Genomic DNA, 17,658 nt, shown 5'->3' with positions numbered 1-17,658 from the left:
TGTGTCTTATGGCAGGGGGGTTGGAACTAGAGGATCTTTTAAGGTCTCTTCCAATCCAAACCATTCTGTAATTACCAAACCCTTGTATCTGTGCCTAAGGAAGTGACCAATTTCTACCATAACAGGCTCAATTAGTGCATTTTGCCCCATCATGGCATTGAATTGTAGACCTAAAGATGAAATACTGTTATTGTAGCCTCTTGTGAATAAGTATCACCACCAAGTCTACCAATCCTCTTGATTTTGCTGTCCTTGGTCTCTTAAGTCATCTGAGGTTGGACTCGATGATCTTTGAGGTCTTTTCCAACCTTATTGATTCTATGAAATAACCAAGGTGCTGAGTAGTGTAGCTAGCTGGGGGATGCAGATCTGAGCAGTGTAACAGCTTGCAGGGTATGCATACAGTGTTTAACATGCAGTCAGTGATGGTCAGCATCAGTGGCTTGCTGCCCACTTTTGTTGGAAGCTGCATTTTAATCTGCCTGTGAAACACAGGAGCTTTCTCAAAGCTCTCAGAAGCTGGTCAAAGCTACAGCTGGTTTAGGAGCATCCCACAGTGGTGCTTGCTAGTGTTACCTGGCTGTTAACTCAAACTCAGAATTTTCTCCTTTGTGTGATGCTTCAAAAACTTAAGTTTAAGGTTGCCTCAGGATCACCTGGAGTTAGTTACCGAAGCTGAAATATTAGGGTCCTTTGAGTTTGGCTCCTAGTGGTTCCCCAAGCCTGGTTTAGTGCAAGGGGAGGCTGGATCTTGAAGATCCCTTCCAGCCCAAACCATTCTATGATTCTAAAATAAACTCATGTTTAAGAAGGACATTGAGACACTTGAATGTGTCCAGAGAAGGGCAACAAAGCTGGGGAGGGGTCTGGAGCACAGCCCTGGGAGGAGAGGCTGAGGGAGCTGGGGTTGCTTAGCCTGGAGAAGAGGAGGCTCAGGGGAGACCTTCTTGCTCTCTACAACTCCCTGAAGGGAGGTTGTAGCCAGGTGGGGGTTGGTCTCTTCTCCCAGGCAGCCAGCACCAGAACAAGAAGACACAATATCAAGTTGTGCCAGGGGAGGTTTAGGCTGGAGGTGAGGAGAAAGTTCTTCCCAGCAAGAGAGATTGGCCATTGGAATGTGCTGCCCAGGGAGGTGGTGGAGTCTCCATCCCTGGAGGTGTTCAAAAAGGGATTGGACGTGGCACTTGGAGCCATGGTTTAATTAGTCATGAGGTGTTGGGTGACAGGTTGGACTTGATGATCTCTGAGGTCTTTTCCAACCTTATTGATTCTATGATTCTATGTGAGGACAGATAACGAGCCAGCAATGTGCTCTTGTGGCCAGGAAGGCTGCCACCACCTCCCTGGGCAACCTGTGCCAGGCTCTCACCATCCTCATGGGGAAGAACTTCTTCCTCACATCCAATCTAAATCTACCCATTGCTAGTTTTGCTCCATTCCCCCCAGTCCTATCACTCACTGACACCCTAAAAAGTCCCTCCCCAGCTTTCTTGTAGCCCCCTTCAGATACTGGAAGGCCACAATAAGGTCTCTTCGGAGCCTTCTCCTCTCCAGACTGAACATTCCAGTCTGTGGGTGGATAAGCAGAAAATGGCCAAGCTAAGGTTGCTCTCAGCAGCTTGGAAAAGGAGATCCCTTCAGCATGGCTCTGGTGCAGCATGAGGTTGTCTTTCCTGCACAAGGATTCCTTCTTTCTTGTTCCCTTCTTTCTGGGAGCAGGTGCAGGTTGCCCCTTCTTGGGTCACACCTCCAGTCTGGAGTAAGGTGATTGTGTTACTGAGCCTGAGATCTTGATGTGCATACAAAAAAGCTGGGAAAACCTGGATTTAAAAAGCTCTTAAAGCTCTTAAGTGCCTGTGAGTTGATTGGAGAGTGAATCCAGAGCTCTTTTATACCAGTAGGTATGTGTGAATTGGCCATGGCCAGTTTGTGAGACTTCAGCCTTCTGCTGTTGTTTCTCCACACCCTGAGACAAAGTCAACGTGTTCTCAGAGGTGGCTTTGGTGTGGTGAGCAGCTTGGGAGGTGCAGGAGCTCTTCAGTGGGGTATAGTGGGCACTGCCCTTCTGTGAGCTGCATGTACCTGTGGGCAGGGACAGCTTCTAAATAAACCACAACAAAGTCATATTGCCAACTCCAGTCTGAGCAGAATTGTTACACCCCAGTATCTCCTATGCCTCACTGGTTTTGTCTTGCAGGCAAGAGAACTTCAGACTCTTCACAACCTGCGCAAGCTGTTTGTCCAGGATCTTACCACCCGCGTTAAGAAAGTAAGCTGAGAGACCCTTGTAACCCTGAATCTTCTCTTCTCTGCACTGTTCTTGTGATTTGCTGGAAGCCTTTAGTGCATGTTGTTAGAGAATGGGATGTTGTCTTTTTTCAGTTACCCTCAGTGGTAAGATTAAAACTGTTGTGATGTTTATTAGCTTTCCTTTGGTCCTGATTTGCTACGGACAAGTCCTCGAAACAAACCCATCCACTTCAGTTGTGTTACAGAATGCTCCAAGAGGGTATTAGTGGCTACCAGATGGTATTAATGGCTACCAGAAATGATTCATAAGTCACTTGCACTGACTTAGGCTGCCCTGAATTTGCTCAAATCTCTCATCTTCCTATTAAGGGGCTCACCATAATGGTTCAGTAGGAATAGTTTAGTTTTTGTGCAGCGGGGAATGTGGCTCTTAAACAGCAAATGAACAAGTAAAATAACTTCTCCTTAATTTGGGACTTTGGAAGACTCTTCTGCCATTGGGAAGCTTAAATACACAAAAGACCTAAGTTTGCTCTTGAGTTTCTGCCTGGTCTTGCTGAATGCTGCAACTCTCTGTGCAGAGCGTTGAACTTGACAGTGATGATGGTGGTGGAAGTGCTGCGCAGAAGCAGAAAATCTCCTTTCTTGAGAACAACCTGGAACAGCTTACAAAGGTTCACAAACAGGTAGGGGCTCTGCCTCATTCCTTCCCTCCTTCCCTGGAGCTGTTGGAGCACGGCCACAGCAATGCTGGGAGGGCTGGAAGCCCTCTGCTGTGAGGTCAAGCTGAGAGAGCTGGGCTTGTTCAGCCTGGAGAAGAGAAGGCTGCAGGGAGACCTTCTGGGGGCCTTTCAGTGCTTCAAGGGCTGATCAGAAAGCTGGGGACAGACTTCTGAGCAGGGCCTGTTGTGACAGGACAAGGGGGGATGGTTTGAACTAAAAGAGGGAGATTTAGATGTAAGGAAGAAATTCTTCACCGCGAGGGTAGTGAGGCACTGGAAGAGGCTGCCCTGAAGTTGTTCAAAGCCAGGTTGGACAGGGTTTGGAACAACTTGGTCTAGTGGAAGGTGTCCCTGCTCATGGTACAGGGCAGGGGTGGAACAGGGTGGGACAGGGATGGAACCAACCCAGACCATACTATGAAACCCTGATTTCCTCCTTCCTTCCATCCTTAATAGAAAAAGAAAAAGAAAAGGACTAACAGCAGAGGGGGACTGGATGACCTTTGAGGGTCCCTTCCAAGCCAAACCACTCTATGATTCTACGAAAAGGGTGATTTGGGATGAGATGTACTGCCTGAGGAAATGGTGCCCATAGTTTTCAACTACAATTCTTGGTGTCAGAGCTGCTCTCACCACTGCTTCTTTGGAAGTGCTAATTATTTTGTTTTCTTCTGTGAAAAAAAGATCCTAGCAGTTGTGCAGCACTAATTGTCACTCTCTTGGAGCATAAAGCCCAGATAAAAGTGGCTTTCATTGCCTTGTGTGCTGGTTTCTAGATGCATTGAGCATTCCCAGTTTTCACTCCTGGCCCAAAGCTGCTTACTCGCACCCTTGGAGGTGACTTGAGTGGAGTCAACCAGCAGAGTATGAAAGCAAAGAAACAGAAAGTTTCTGTGCAGCTTCAGGGCTGTTACCACCCTGAGATGCTGAGGTTGCTTATTTCTGGGCATGTCCATCTCTGTCCCCCCCCTATTTCATGGAATTGCCATTTCCTTTGGAATTCTGCTGTTTAGAGACTTAAGAGCTATGGAGAGCCCTTCACCCTTAGGTCCCTGCTATGCAGATGGGGGATATGTAGCATGCTTACTGGAGGTGTGTATATATCCATGGCCTGTGTATGTGTCTAGGTAGAAGCCCCTCAGATAAAACTGGATGGGTCTGGAGAACAAGTCGTAGGAGGAGTGGTTGAGCAAACTGGGATCATTTGGTCTGGAGGGGACCTCACTGCTCTCTACAACTTCCTGAAAGGAGGTTGGAGTGAGGTGGGGGTTGGTCTCTTCTCCCTAGTATCAGGTGATAGGACAAGAGCAAATGGCTTTCAGTTGCACCAGGGGAGGTTGAGGTTGGACATTTCTTTCCTGCAGGAGTGCTCAGGCATTGGAACAGGCTGCCCAGGGAGGTGGTGGAGTCACCTGAAGGTGTTCAAGAAACGTGTGGCCATGGCAATTTGGGACATGGTTTAATGGCCATGGTGGTGCTGGGTTGATGGTTGGAGTGGGTGATCTTAGAGGGCTTTTCCAACCCAAACAATTGTGTGATTCTGTGCCTACTTCACCCAGCCTCTTGTCAGATATCGGTGTTTCTGAGCTGCGTCCCAGGTGTGCAGCACAAAATCCCTTCTGATTTCATTTGTGAATAGTGACATAGCATTCTCCAGCACAGCTTTCTGCAGCTGTTATTAGTGAGGCACAAACCCCTCTGAGATCTGCTTTGTTTATTCCTGGGGAGTGCCAGAGCAGCGAGCAGCGCCGGACCATGACCAGCATCCGCTGAGGTGCAGCGTTTGATGATTCCCAGGGAACAGATGGTTTAGAGACCTACTTTCTGAGTGTGGAAATTGGGACACATTGGGAGTGCTTTTCTTTTTCCTGGTTTGCCTTTTCAGCACTCAGTTCACACATCTGCTGGGGGTGTGGGATATGGATTTTTATAGCTCTCATTAGCTTATATTTACTCAAAACCAACTAGGAGTCTACATCTCAGAAGATACCTAGAGGCAAAATCACAGAATCACAGAATTGTCAGGGTTGGATGGTCTCCAGAGGTCCCTTCCAATCCCCACCACGCTGGGATTTTGGGATTTCATGATATGCTTGAGAGGAAACAAGCAGGTGAGCATGCCATAAGCACTGGACATTCATCATCTCCAGATCACAGGATGTTAGGGGTTGGAAGGGACCTCTGAAGATCATCGAGTCCAACCCCTTGCCAGAGCAGGACCAAAGAATCCAGCACAGGTCATACAGGAATGCATCCAGACAGGGCTTGAAGGTCTCCAGAGACAGAGACCCCACAACCTCTCTGGGCAGCCTGTTCCAGTGCTCTGTGACCCTTACAGTAAAGAAGTTCTTCCTCATGTTGAGGTGGAAGCTCCTGTGCTGTGGTTTATATCCATTGCCCTTTGTCCTATCACAGGGCACAAGTGAGTAGAGACTGTCCCTTCCTTCCTGGCACCCAGCTCTCAGATATTTATAGACATTTATTAGATCTCCTCTCAGTCTTCTCCTCTCCAGCCTATACAGCCCATGGTCTCTGAGCCTTTCCTCATAAGACAGTGCTGCAGTCCCTTCATCATCCTTGGTGCCCTCTGTTGGACACTCTCAAGTAGATCCCTGTCCCTCTTGAACTGGGCTAGCAGGCCTTGTCCTTCAGGATGAGATCTGTGGCAGTGTGTTGAATGCAGCAAGGTTTCTCAGGGGCCACTTCTGCCATTCCTTTCCTGCCAGCTGGTACGTGATAATGCAGATCTTCGTTGCGAGCTTCCTAAGCTGGAGAAACGACTTCGAGCTACGGCAGAGAGAGTTAAGGCCCTGGAGAGTGCACTGAAGGAGGCCAAGGAGAACGCCATGCGGGACCGCAAGCGCTACCAGCAGGAGGTGGATCGCATTAAGGAGGCTGTGAGAGCCAAAAACATGGCACGGAGAGCACACTCTGCTCAGATTGGTAAGGACATGGAGCTAAAGGCTTAGTGGCTGCTCACATGCTTCATGGCTGGGCTGCTTGCTCGTCTGTGAACAGAGCCAGCTTTGAAAGCAGCAGCGCAGGGCAACCCGCAGGGGCTGCTTCTCCTCTGCTGCACAGAGGAGAATCTTCAAAGGCTTCCCTTCTTCTGCCCCACCTAAAGTTTAAAGTCATCAAGGAGTGCGATTTCAGTCCCTAAATAAATGGCATAATGGGGCTTGTGTGCCCTTCTAGTGACCTGAAAACTTGTCTCTTTAAATTAGTCTCTCACTTTCTTCCTCCTCCCCCACGTACTCTCCTTGCTTTCATTCTTCCCTTGCCTTTCTGGCCCTTGTCCCTTCCCCTCTTTCTCCTTGATTACTCCTCCTTGTGATTTAATTTGGGCTGTGCAGAGTCTAAACTCTTCAGAGGCTCGGTGCATTTCTGGGGCTGTCATGTGAAAGTGTGTGTGTGTCCAACCAAAAGGCGCCTGAGAGAAGGCACTTTTGGAAACGAGTTGTTGCACTTCCAAAGGCAGAAGGATAATGTTGTGGATGGTGATGCTAATAGTGGTGTCTTATAACCTGGGAGAGAATTAGGCGGTGCACAGTATTTCCTGCTGTGTGCTACCTCCTGTGGAAAGCCCTTGGCAGCTTTGCCTCAGCGTCTTCTGGAATGACATAAGCAGTCAAATTGGACACAGAAAGCGCATCACTGCCCACCAAGTGGGTCATGGCTTCCCTCTGTTGTGTAGACAGTCAGTGAGGGGCGTGCATGGGATGGTTGAGCAGCTCCGTCAGAAGCAGAAAATGGATGAATTTGTTGTTGGCTGAGGTAAGGGAATGCTGTGTTCTGCAGAGCTGGATTACAGACTGCTCTGCCAAGCACAGCTCTTTGTTTGGAAGCTAGGGGAGAAGGTGAGGTAGAAACCCTTGTGCGAAAGCTGAATGTCCTCTTTGGTTTTCTCCTCCTACTCTGCAGCCAAGCCCATCCGCCCCGGTCATTACCCAGCGTCTTCTCCAACGGCTGTCCACGCCATCCGAGGGGGAGGGATGTCAAACTCCAGCTACTACCACAACACCAAATAGATGAGAAGTAAGTCCAGAGTCACTTACTCATCTCCTTTCACTGCTCACCCAGTTTTCTTCCATTGCAGTCTCGTCTTACAACACACAGAGTATTTTGTTTCTGGTTGTAGTAGGAGTTGTTGGCTGATAACTGCACCGTGATAGCTCGGTGGTGGAACTTGAGGAGTGCCTTGTTAAATGCTTTGCAAGCTGCTGCTGAGAGTTTTTCTTTTAATGACTTATCATTTAAACCTAGCTTTAATAAACTCAACTGCTCTGGTAAATCTGTACTGACATTCACATGTCGAGGTGTGAAACTTGTGTCATAAAAATAGAGCCGGAGAGGTGCCTGCTGCCAATGGCATTTTCTGCTTTCTGTAACACAAATATGTTTCCATGCTGTGATATTCCAGCCCAGGACAGGGCTATGTAGTGCTTTGAGCCTTATATGGAGTTTAAGAGCTCAGATGGTAGCAAACTGAGAATTCCTCCCCCGCCGCCCCCCCTTTCCTTTTCCCTGATAAGGAGAAAGGAGAGAAAGGCAAAAAAAGGGGTAGGGGAAAAGAGAAGGAGAGAAATCTACCAAAACTAACCTGGAGTCGGTTTGGAAGTAGGAGAAGTAAAATTTTTAACAAAATATATGTGTGTAGCAGTAACAGGGAGGGTTTACAAGGGTAAGGAATAAGGACAAATAGGAAAATACACAAAACCAAGCCTGGATGGTCTTGTCTTTCCCTGGCTGTGCATGGATTTCAGTCCTTTAGAGAAGCGTGGGTGCGGGAGGCAGAGGTCAGGCCTGACCACATGGAAGAATCAGGAGCCTGGCTGCAGCTGTTGGTCCTCTCGAGCAGGCGAGGCAGAAGAAAGAGAGAAAATAGCAGCAGTGTCCTCCTTTTTATAGGCTTGCTGGACAGGAAGGGGGAGTGGAACAGACCACCTTTGACCCAGGGGACCCCTCCTCCTGGGAGGGGGAAACCAAGTCCCTCTCTGTTCACCTGGATCAGGTTTCTTTTGTCCCCCGGGGGAAGCAAGGCTCTCACAGCCCTCCCCCCAGGACGGGTGTAACCCAGCAGAGGGTAGAACAGCCCTGAGGGGCAGCAGCACAGAGCTCTCCAAATTGGAGTGTCACAATTTAGCACATTTTATGTGGGTTTCTTTTGGGTTTGTGCTCTTATTTGGTTCTCTTCAGGGAGGGGGAAAGAAAAAGTCAATCTTGTACATTACTTGCAAGGGTTTAAGGGTTTCTCCTAAGCAAAAATGTCATCCTGGGAAGATGAGCTGCATATTGTCATAGGTTCATAGAATGGGTTGGGTTGGAAGGGATCATCTGGTTCCAACCCCCTGCCATGGGCAGGGACACCTTCCACTTGCCCAGCTTGCCCAAGGCCTCATCCAACCTGACCTTGGAACTTTCATGGAGGAGGCATCCACAGCCTCCCCAGGCAACCTGTTCCAGTGTCTCCCCACCCTCATTGGAAAGAATTTCTTCCTAATCTCCAGTCTCAATCTCCCCTCTTCCAGCTCTTCCATTGCCTCTCATCCTATCACTACAAGCCCTTGTCAAAAGTCCCTTCCCAGCTTTCTTGTAGGCCCTTTTCAGGTACTGAAAGGTTGCTATAAGGTCTTTCCCTAGCTTTCTCTTCTCCAGCCTGAACAGCCCCAACTCTCCCAGCCTGTCCCCATAGGGGAGATTCTCCAGCTCTCTGATCATCTTCATGGCCTCCTCTGGCCTTGCCCCAGCAGCTCCATGTCCTTCTTGGGTTGGGGGTCACCAGAACTGGACGCAGTGCTGCAGGTGGGGTCTCACGAGAGCAGAGGGGCAGAATCACCTCCCCTGTCCTGCTGGTCACAGTTCTGTTGTCATGAAACTGCTTCATGTACCCTTCCCTCAGCTTTATTTCTTGAAACACTCATCATTTCAGAGATATTTTAACATCTGCTGGTATTTTAGATGATAACTTTACATTGAGGTTTGGGTGGTGGTGACTGGCTGTGAAAAGCAGCCAGTGGAGTGTTAAGTCGTCCCTCCAAGTTTGGCATTTTTCCCTCCTTGAGGATTAATTTTGTCTTATGACTCTCTTCTGATAGTATGTGGTTTCCTTTAGGCACTTAACATTCTTGGCTCTTTTTTTCCTTTCTCCCCCTTCTCTTTTCCTTTTATTTGGAGAATGTTTTGTGTCATGCATGCATGCAAACCATCCATCACGTCGCGCTCAAGCTGTTATTGTGTTGTGCAGATTGTTTCTCTGCATTGTGTTTTCCATCAGCCCTGTAGCTACAAGCAACATATTTTCGCTGTGGATGAATTAGGGCAAGTCTTTGCTAGGTGGTTTCTGTGCATTAGCTCCTTCTGAAGTGAAATTGGTTTTTCCATCTCGCAAGCCTCATAGCCTCTGTCTGTTTCACTGCATTCCCACCTCTGTGGAAGGGCAGAGGGAAGAGTGGGATGCAGGGGCGTGTCAGATCTTTCCAAGCATCCAGCAGGAGAGTTGCTCTGTGGGGTAAAAGGGCTGCTACTTGCCTCAACTGGGAGAGCCTTTAACATACAACCTGCTGTGAAGCTGTCACTCAACCAGGCCACACATTAGGTATAGGCACATGTCAAGTGAACAAGCAAAGATTGCCCTGAACTCAGCACTCAAATACTGTCATTGGTTTGGGGGCCACTCACACCAAGAAAGACATTGAAGGGCTGGAGCTTGTCCAGAGAAAGGCAACAAAAATGGTGAAAGGTCTAGAGCACAAGTCTTGTGAGGGGCAGCTGAGGGAACTGGAGAAGTCTGGAGAAGAGAAAGCTGAGGGGCTGACCTCCTTGTTCTCTAAAACTCCCTGAGAGGAAGTTGGAGCCAGGTGGGGCTTGGTGTCTTTTCCCAGTGGTTGGAATGAAGCCATGTAAAATGTGTATGTGGGGTTTTTCCTCACTGTCAGTACAGCTCTTTTATGTTTTTCATTGATCTGCTTTCCTTACTGTTTGAGATGGGAGTCTAAGGTCCAGCTGTACTGGGCATCATGCATTCTATGTACAGCAACAGTTTCAAATGTCTTGGGAGGTGGACTCAATGCCCCTTGTGGGTCCCTTCCACCTCAAGACACTTTGTGATTTTATTCTATGATTGTTACTACTTCATACTGTTGGCTTTATAATTGTTTTTCAAACTCATAGAATCATTCAGATTGGAAAAGACCTCTAAGATCATCAAATCCAACCTTCTACCCAACAGCTCCATGACCACTAGACCGTGTCCCAAAGTGCCATGGCCACAGGTTTCTGGAACACCTCTGGGGATGGTGACTCCACCACCTCCCTGGGCAGCCTGTTCCAATGCCTGACCACTCTTTCAGTAAAGGAATTCTTCCTAACATCCAACTCAGTCAATTTCTAGGTTTTTTTTGCACACATCTAGAAAGATGTCTTGAAGATGTAGTAAACTAGGAGTGAGCAGTGATGAGAGAAGATCAGTTCTCACCAATAATGCTCCTTTAGGTAAGAAGATAATTGGCAGACTGCAACTGTTTGGCTGCCAAATGATCTTGGGAGCATCAGAGCAATCTGAATTCTGAGCTGGTTGGATGAAACCCTGAGTAAGGGTGTTAGTAAAGATGCTGCTTGTGCAGGGAACGCTTGATACAGATGATTTCCATAAGATCATGGAAACATCTCTGTGCTCTCTAGGGCTGCACTGTGCACACTTCTATACCATCAGAACTGGAACAGAATTGTCTTTATTATTCATTTAACATCAGTAAGATAAAGGTGGGGTTTCTATCCCTATGTCTGCTGTCAAGTGCCAAACCCTCTGTCTGGAATGAAGATCTTGTACCAGGATGAGGGGTGATTTATCTTTGGCTCATTCATCATTCACAGCAAAGATAACAGACACTTTCTGCTGTTAAACTGGTCAGTGGGGATGATTTATTGACCCAGCAGCCAGGATTGCTTTTGCTGGTTTGATCAAGTTCATTTCCTCTGCAGAGCTGGGCAAGACTGGGAGGTTCATCAGGACAAAGCTGAGCCGTGGCCCAGTTTGGGCCACGTTGCCAATGTGTATGATGTAAGGAGATGATTTCCACCCCAGAACGCGTAGCCTTTGATGAGTAACAGCAGCAGATGGGAAAGGAGGAATGTGGGTGTTAATAAAACGTGGCCCTGAAATTGCTAACTGGCAGTAGTTGGCTTCATGGGAGACTCAGGAGGCCAAGGAGTGTCTGCAGATCTCTTAGAGACAATTCCTCACTCTGTCTATGCTGCAGATGTGTTTGAAACTGGTCAGCTACAGAGCACATGCTGTTAACTTTCAAGCTCTCCATGGGAATACTTCCTAAAGGTACCCAAAACCACAGTGGTGCTGCACTTCTGTAGCTCTTGATGTAAGATGGAGCAGAGGTCATCTTTGAGTCTGCTTTGATTACATCTTGGACTTAACCTGGTCCTGCACATGGGAAACAGAGGGACCAGCAGGTTGAGTGAGGTTCTCCCCACCTTCCACTCTGCCCTGGTGAGGCCACATCTGCTGTGTTCAGTCCAGTTCTGGACTCCCCAGTTCAAGAGAGACACAGAGTTACTGGAGAGAGTCCAGGGGAGGCTATAAAGATGCTGAGGAGACTGCAGCATCTCTGTGAGGAGGAAAGGCTGAGAGCCCTGGGGCTGTTGAGCCGGGAGAAGGGCAGAGAGGGGATCTGAGCAATGCTCAGCAGGAGCTAAAAGGTGGGGGAGTCAAGAGGCTGGGGCCAGACTAATGTCAGTGGTGCTCAGCTCCAGGACAAGGGTTTAAGGGCACAAACTGGAACCCAGGAAGTTCCATCTGAAGATGAGGAGAAACTTGTTTGTTGTGAGGGTGCTGGAGCCCTGGAGCAGGCTGCCCAGAGAGGTTGTGGAGTCTCCTTCTCTGGAGAGCTTCCAAACCTGCCTGGCCATTGTGATCCTGTTCAAGCTGCTGTGAGTAGCCCTGCTTTTGTCATCCTTGCAGGGGGATTGGACTGGATGATCTCCAGAGGTCCCTTCCAACCCCCCACCCCAGTTCTCTGATACCATTCTGTAACTAGCAGAGCTGGGGGACAGCTAAGCTTGGTGCTCAGAGAAAGCATGGATGATAATATTCCACACTTGAGAGGCTTTGATGGACAGCACTTCAGGTGCTGTCTGCAACCTTCTGGCTTTGCTGTCACCATTTTTTCAACACCTCTCTCAGTGACTCAGCTGCTGCTCCTGGCAGCCCTGTGAGTAAACTGGGCATACTGGGGATGCTCAGGTGCTTCCTGGATGCCTTGGGCAGGCAGGCCAATGCCAGAAGCCTTGATGATGAGCGTGCTTTTGTGTTTCCTATCTGAAGGAAGCTGGTTATCTGCCTGTCCTGCCCTGATAATATTTGCTCCAACTTGTCTAATCCCCCGTTTCACAAGAGAAGGAAAGGACTGATGTGCAGATATGCTAACAGCTGCACTGAGGCTCCACCACGACCTCCTGAATCATTAAAGCAACTTGGACTGGGCTCTGGACTTGTGAAATGTGCTGTGCAAACAGGCTCTGCTCTCTGCATCTTTATCCTAAAGCCTCTGGTATGTTCCCAGCACCCTCCTCATCCCTCAGGAAGATGAATAACTTCCTTTAATCTAGCCAGACCATAGTTAATCTAGCCAGGGAAATGCAGAAATGAATAACCCTCCTGCTTTCCTTGAAGGTTTTTAGTAAGGCTGATAATTAGGAGCTAACCACAGCTGCCATCATTAATTTAGGGTACATTCAAAAACACTGATGCATCCTTAGTTATTTATTTTTATATATAAGTTGAAGATGGATGAGGTTTGGGGGGTTTTAAAGTAACTGTAGAGGAGGAAAACATCTCTGTAAGGCTGATTTTTGTAGTAGCTGATCTCAAAATGTGTGAGGCAACTGCTATGGGAGGTGGAGATTCACACCCACAAAGTCTGTTCTTCAAATGTCTTATAATCAACTGAAAATCATCTTTGTGCTGGGTGATGTGCCTTGGACTTTGCTTCTGGCTGGAATGACTTTGAAATTAGTGAGAAATATGTCTGCATCAAGAGGAGCATGGCCAGCAGGTCCAGAGAGGTGGTTCTGCCCCTTTACTTTCTGGTGTCCCTAGCAGAAGAAAGACACAGAACTGTTGGGAGTGAGTCCAGAGGAGGGCCACAAAGATGATCCAAGGGCTGGAGAACCTCTGCTATGAGGATAGGCTGAGGGAGCTGGGGGTATTCTGCCTGGAGAAGTCCCCAGCGGGACCCTAGACCAACATTCCAATACCTGAAGGGATCCTACAGGAAGGCTGCAGAGGGTGTCTATAGACAGGACAAGGGGAAAGGGTTTGAAGCTGAGGGAGAGCAGGGTTAGACTGGATCTTAGGAGGAAGTTCTTCAATATGAGGGTGGTGAGACTCTGGAACAGGCTGCCCAGGGAGGTTGTGGATGCCTCCTCCCTGGGAGTGTTCAAGGGCAGGTTGGATGAGGCCTTGAGCAGCTGAGGCTAGTTGAGAGCTGTCCGTGCCCATGGCGGTGGGGTTGGAGTGAATGATCCCTGGGGTTCCTTTGCATTTATGTTTTATACAATGGTAATATTTTAAAATTATATGTTAGGAGGACATTGGGTATAAAATATTCAAATACATTTCTGTAAATCCTTGGGTTAGGTATATATTTGTGTGTGTGTATCAGGAAAGCATCCTTCTGTCAGGAGACAGGTGGAACTCCAGAGGGATTGGACTAGATGGCCTTTAAAGGTCCCTTCCAAGTCAAACCATTCTGTGTCTGAGCAGCTGAGGGAACTGAGGTTGTTCAGTCTGGAGGAGAGGAGGCTGAGGGGAGACCTCATTGCTCTCCACAACCCCTGAAAGGCAGTCGGAGTGAGGTGGGGGTTAGTCTCTTCTCCCTAGTATCAGGTGATAGAATGAGAGGAAATGGCCTGAAATTGTGCCAGGGGAGGTTTAGGTTGGAGATGAGGAGCAATTCCTTTGCTGCAAGATTGGTCAGGCATTGGAACAGGCTGCCCAGGGAGGTGGTGGAGTCCCCATCCCTGGAAATGCTCAAGAAACATGTGGCCACGGCACTTTGGGACATGGTCTAGTGGTCATGGAGGTGTTGGGTAGGAGGTTGGACTGGATGATCTTAGAGGTCTTGTCCATCTGAAACACTTCTGTGATTGTTGTGAATTTGTATTTTATCATCCCTTTATTTTATAGTAAGCTTCCAAACTCAGCTGCCATTAGTTTCATTACTTGTGGTTTAAGATATGTACACATCTGCTCTTCAGCATCTCCAAGTGCTGACCAGTGGAGAGAAAAATGCCATTAAAGGAACAGAGAGATGACAGGGGGGGGAAAAACCACTAAGCTTAGTGCTCAGGGATGTGTTCAGGCAAAGCAGATGGCAAAAAGTGAATTTTGTAGGAGGCAGTTTGTTACAACTGTGCCAGTTCATGGCCAGGGAACTAAAGATAGATGTGACAGAATTCTTCTCGAGGACTTAATAATTGAGGCCCCAAATTGATGGATGACTGAAATGGTGCTTTACATGATTAATTTTCTCACTCTTATGGTGGCTCTTTGTTTGCCACGTGTCTGTGAAGTGTGGATATCTGTTGATTTAGGAGTGGCTTAGCATAGTGATAGGCTGAGGGGCAATGGCTTTAACGTGGAGGAGAGGAGATTTAGACTGGAGATTAAGAAGAAATTCTTTAGAGTGAGGGTGGTGAGACACTGGAACAGGTTACCCAGGGAGGTTGTGGATGCCCCCTCCCTGAAGGTGCTGCTCAAGGCCTTGAGTGAGCTGCTCTAGTGGAAGGTGTCCCTGCCCATGGCAGGGGCATTGGAATTCGATGATCACTGAGGTCCCTTCCAACCTATTCTATGATTTGCATATCTGCTTTCTAATCTCCAGCATCCACTAATTCTCATTACCTTTCTTGCTCTCTTTTGACAGGTCAATTCCACTTAGCATGTTAAGGACTGTCATTAAGTCACTAGTTTCTTTTTTTCCTCCCCTCCCCCCTGCCCCTTCTTCAACCCGCCCCACGCCCCGTTCCTCCTGCGCTTCCTCCAGCCATCTGCAATGCACCGGTCCCAGGTCTTTTGAGCTTCGTAGGATCTCCACGTGTACAGAAGTGTCCAGCTCAACTCTTCTACAGATACTTGTACAATGTATTTAACATTAACCATCTAAGTACCGATAGCAAGTCTGCCGCTCCGGATCTCTCACCGACCGCGTTTGACCCCTTGGCGCTCGTTAGGTTGGGGCTTCTGCACTCTGATCGATGCTTTTCTCGGAGTCCTCTGTTGCAAAGCAGTAAATCCTGACTGCTGGCATCCAAGAATTGATTACTCAATGACCAAGTGCCACCAAAGGCAGGTGATTGTGCTCTGTCATGACTGATTTACTGTATAATATACATATTGTTTTATATTTTTAGGGGATGGGAATGTGCTGCTATATGCTTTAATTTTAACTGCTTACATTTTCAGAGGTAAATTTCCCCAAAGAACCACTTGTAATATCCTGATGAGGAGGGAAAAAAGGAGAGAAAAACAAAAGAAGCTCTTCTCTTTGGACTGTATAGAATCCCCTTGATTGCAGTATCTGGTAAAGATCCAAACGGGATGCAGAGAAATCTGTTAGTCTAGCTCTAGGTTTTGAAGTTTTGGTAGTGACATGAATATATCTGTGTGACCTATCTTAAAGCTCAAATCTGATCTGCTTGTAGTCCTCCCTACAGTGGCGGGTTTTCCTGGAGTGTGATGGCTAGCCATGTGTTTATTGTTCTGTATGGAATTTTGAAGGCTTTCAGAATGCTGTGGAAATCTTGTCTTGGAAGAGCTGACAAGCATCCCCCCTCTCCCCCTCCCCAGCCAACCCTTTCCCCTTCCCGCATGCCTTTGGCAAGCCCCAATCTGTCTGCCCTGGAATTCAGAGGCAGGTGTGAACAGTCCCCTGCCAGAACAAAGAAACAACAAACACAAAGAATCCCCCCCCAAAAACCCCGGCCCCTACTGGAAAAAAAGTTCAATGGAGAGAGTCCAAAAGGAGGTGAGAGTTGTCCACTCGATCTGTCCTTTGCAGAGCAGATTTGGGAATCCATTGGTTAGGAGGTGGAGAGCATATTGCCAGGGAAAGAACGCCCTAGGGACGCTTCTGCAGGGAGGTGAGGACCAGAGCGCTCGCCTGTCTTGGATCTTTCATGCCAGACAGGAAGTTTCCATCTTCTCAGCAAGGGGGCACTGGAATCGTGCTGGAATTCATTCCTTTGGCAGCAGAACCTGCTCCTTCCTCCTGCCTGCCTACCGCTTCTGTGCCACATCTCTCCTCCTCGCTGGGATGCGCAGCGCGACGCCGGCTTCACCGAGCGCCGACTCCGGGAAGGTTAGGGCCGAGCATAGCCCTCTGGTCTTGTTTTGCAGACATTTGCTCCTGGTTGAGATGGATTCTTAATGATTTTTTTAATTTCTGAAGGTGTTTGTTAGTAGAGGTAGAACTACTTAGTTCACGTAGAGCCTTTTGAAAGGTGGTGAATTGACTTTGGGTATTTATTTATTATTATTATTTGTTTTCTACTGAAATGATTTAGGTTGTGCAAAGTCAGGTCAGACTTAATTTAACTGCTGTGTTTTGGGTTTATTTTTTTAATGTTGCACTATTTGGGGGGAGCATTTTGCTAAAACCAAGAAAACTATTTAATGAACTTGCAAATTTGCATGTATTTATTTTGTATTTTCCAAAGTTTGCTCTTTTCTTTTCTTCCTTTTCTTTCTTCCTTTCTCTTTCCTTTCTTTCCTATCTTTCTCTTTCTTTCTTTCTTTCTTTTTCTTTCTTTCTTGCTTTCTTGCTTTCTCTTTCTCTTGCTTTCTCCCCTTCCTTCTTTCTCCCCTTCCTTCTTTCTCCCCTTCCTTCTTTCTCCCCTTCCTTCTTTCTCCCCTTCCTTCTTTCTCCCCTTCCTTCTTTCTCCCCTTCCTTCTTTCTCCCCTTCCTTCTTTCTCCCCTTCCTTCTTTCTCCCCTTCCTTCTTTCTCCCCTTCCTTCTTTCTCCCCTTCCTTCTTTCTCCCCTTCCTTCTTTCTCCCCTTCCTTCTCTCCCCTTCCTTCTTTCTCCCCTTCCTTCTTTCTCCCCTTCCTTCTTTCTCCCCTTCCTTCTTTCTCCCCTTCCTTCTTTCTCCCCTTCCTTCTTTCTCCCCTTCCTTCTTTCTCCCCTTCCTTCTTTCTCCCCTTCCTTCTTTCTCCCCTTCCTTCTTTCTCCCCTTCCTTCTTTCTCCCCTTCCTTCTTTCTCCCCTTCCTTCTTTCTCCCCTTCCTTCTTTCTCCCCTTCCTTCTTTCTCCCCTTCCTTCTTTCTCCCCTTCCTTCTTTCTCCCCTTCCTTCTTTCTCCCTTCCTTCTTTCTCCCCTTCCTTCTTTCTCCCCTTCCTTCTTTCTCCCCTTCCTTCTTTCTCCCCTTCCTTCTTTCTCCCCTTCCTTCTTTCTCCCCTTCCTTCTTTCTCCCCTTCCTTCTTTCTCCCCTTCCTTCTTTCTCCCCTTCCTTCTTTCTCCCCTTCCTTCTTTCTCCCCTTCCTTCTTTCTCCCCTTCCTTCTTTCTCCCCTTCCTTCTTTCTCCCCTTCCTTCTTTCTCCCCTTCCTTCTTTCTCCCCTTCCTTCTTTCTCCCCTTCCTTCTTTCTCCCCTTCCTTCTTTCTCCCCTTCCTTCTTTC

The 17,658-nt window shown here is 47.8% G+C and overlaps 1 protein-coding gene across 1 annotated transcript in view; it reads left to right on the top strand.

The window, feature by feature from the left end:
• KIF5C (kinesin family member 5C) overlaps positions 1-16,521 on the top strand; it is a 106,101-nt gene extending 89,580 nt beyond the window's left edge. The window contains exons 22-26 of the mRNA XM_054177651.1: positions 2,198-2,269; positions 2,832-2,936; positions 5,699-5,915; positions 6,894-7,007; positions 14,912-16,521. Of these exons, the coding sequence (XP_054033626.1) occupies positions 2,198-2,269; positions 2,832-2,936; positions 5,699-5,915; positions 6,894-7,000 (501 nt within the window). The 3' untranslated portion in view covers positions 7,001-7,007; positions 14,912-16,521. The remainder of the gene's footprint in view (positions 1-2,197; positions 2,270-2,831; positions 2,937-5,698; positions 5,916-6,893; positions 7,008-14,911) is intronic.
• The last annotated feature ends 1,137 nt before the right edge of the window (positions 16,522-17,658 follow it).

The sequence above is a fragment of the Dryobates pubescens genome, chromosome 2 (genome assembly GCF_014839835.1).
Source record: "Dryobates pubescens isolate bDryPub1 chromosome 2, bDryPub1.pri, whole genome shotgun sequence".
Classification (NCBI taxonomy): domain Eukaryota; kingdom Metazoa; phylum Chordata; class Aves; order Piciformes; family Picidae; genus Dryobates; species Dryobates pubescens.
Note: the sequence above shows the minus strand (reverse complement) of the source record. Positions and strands in the feature narration are given on the sequence as shown.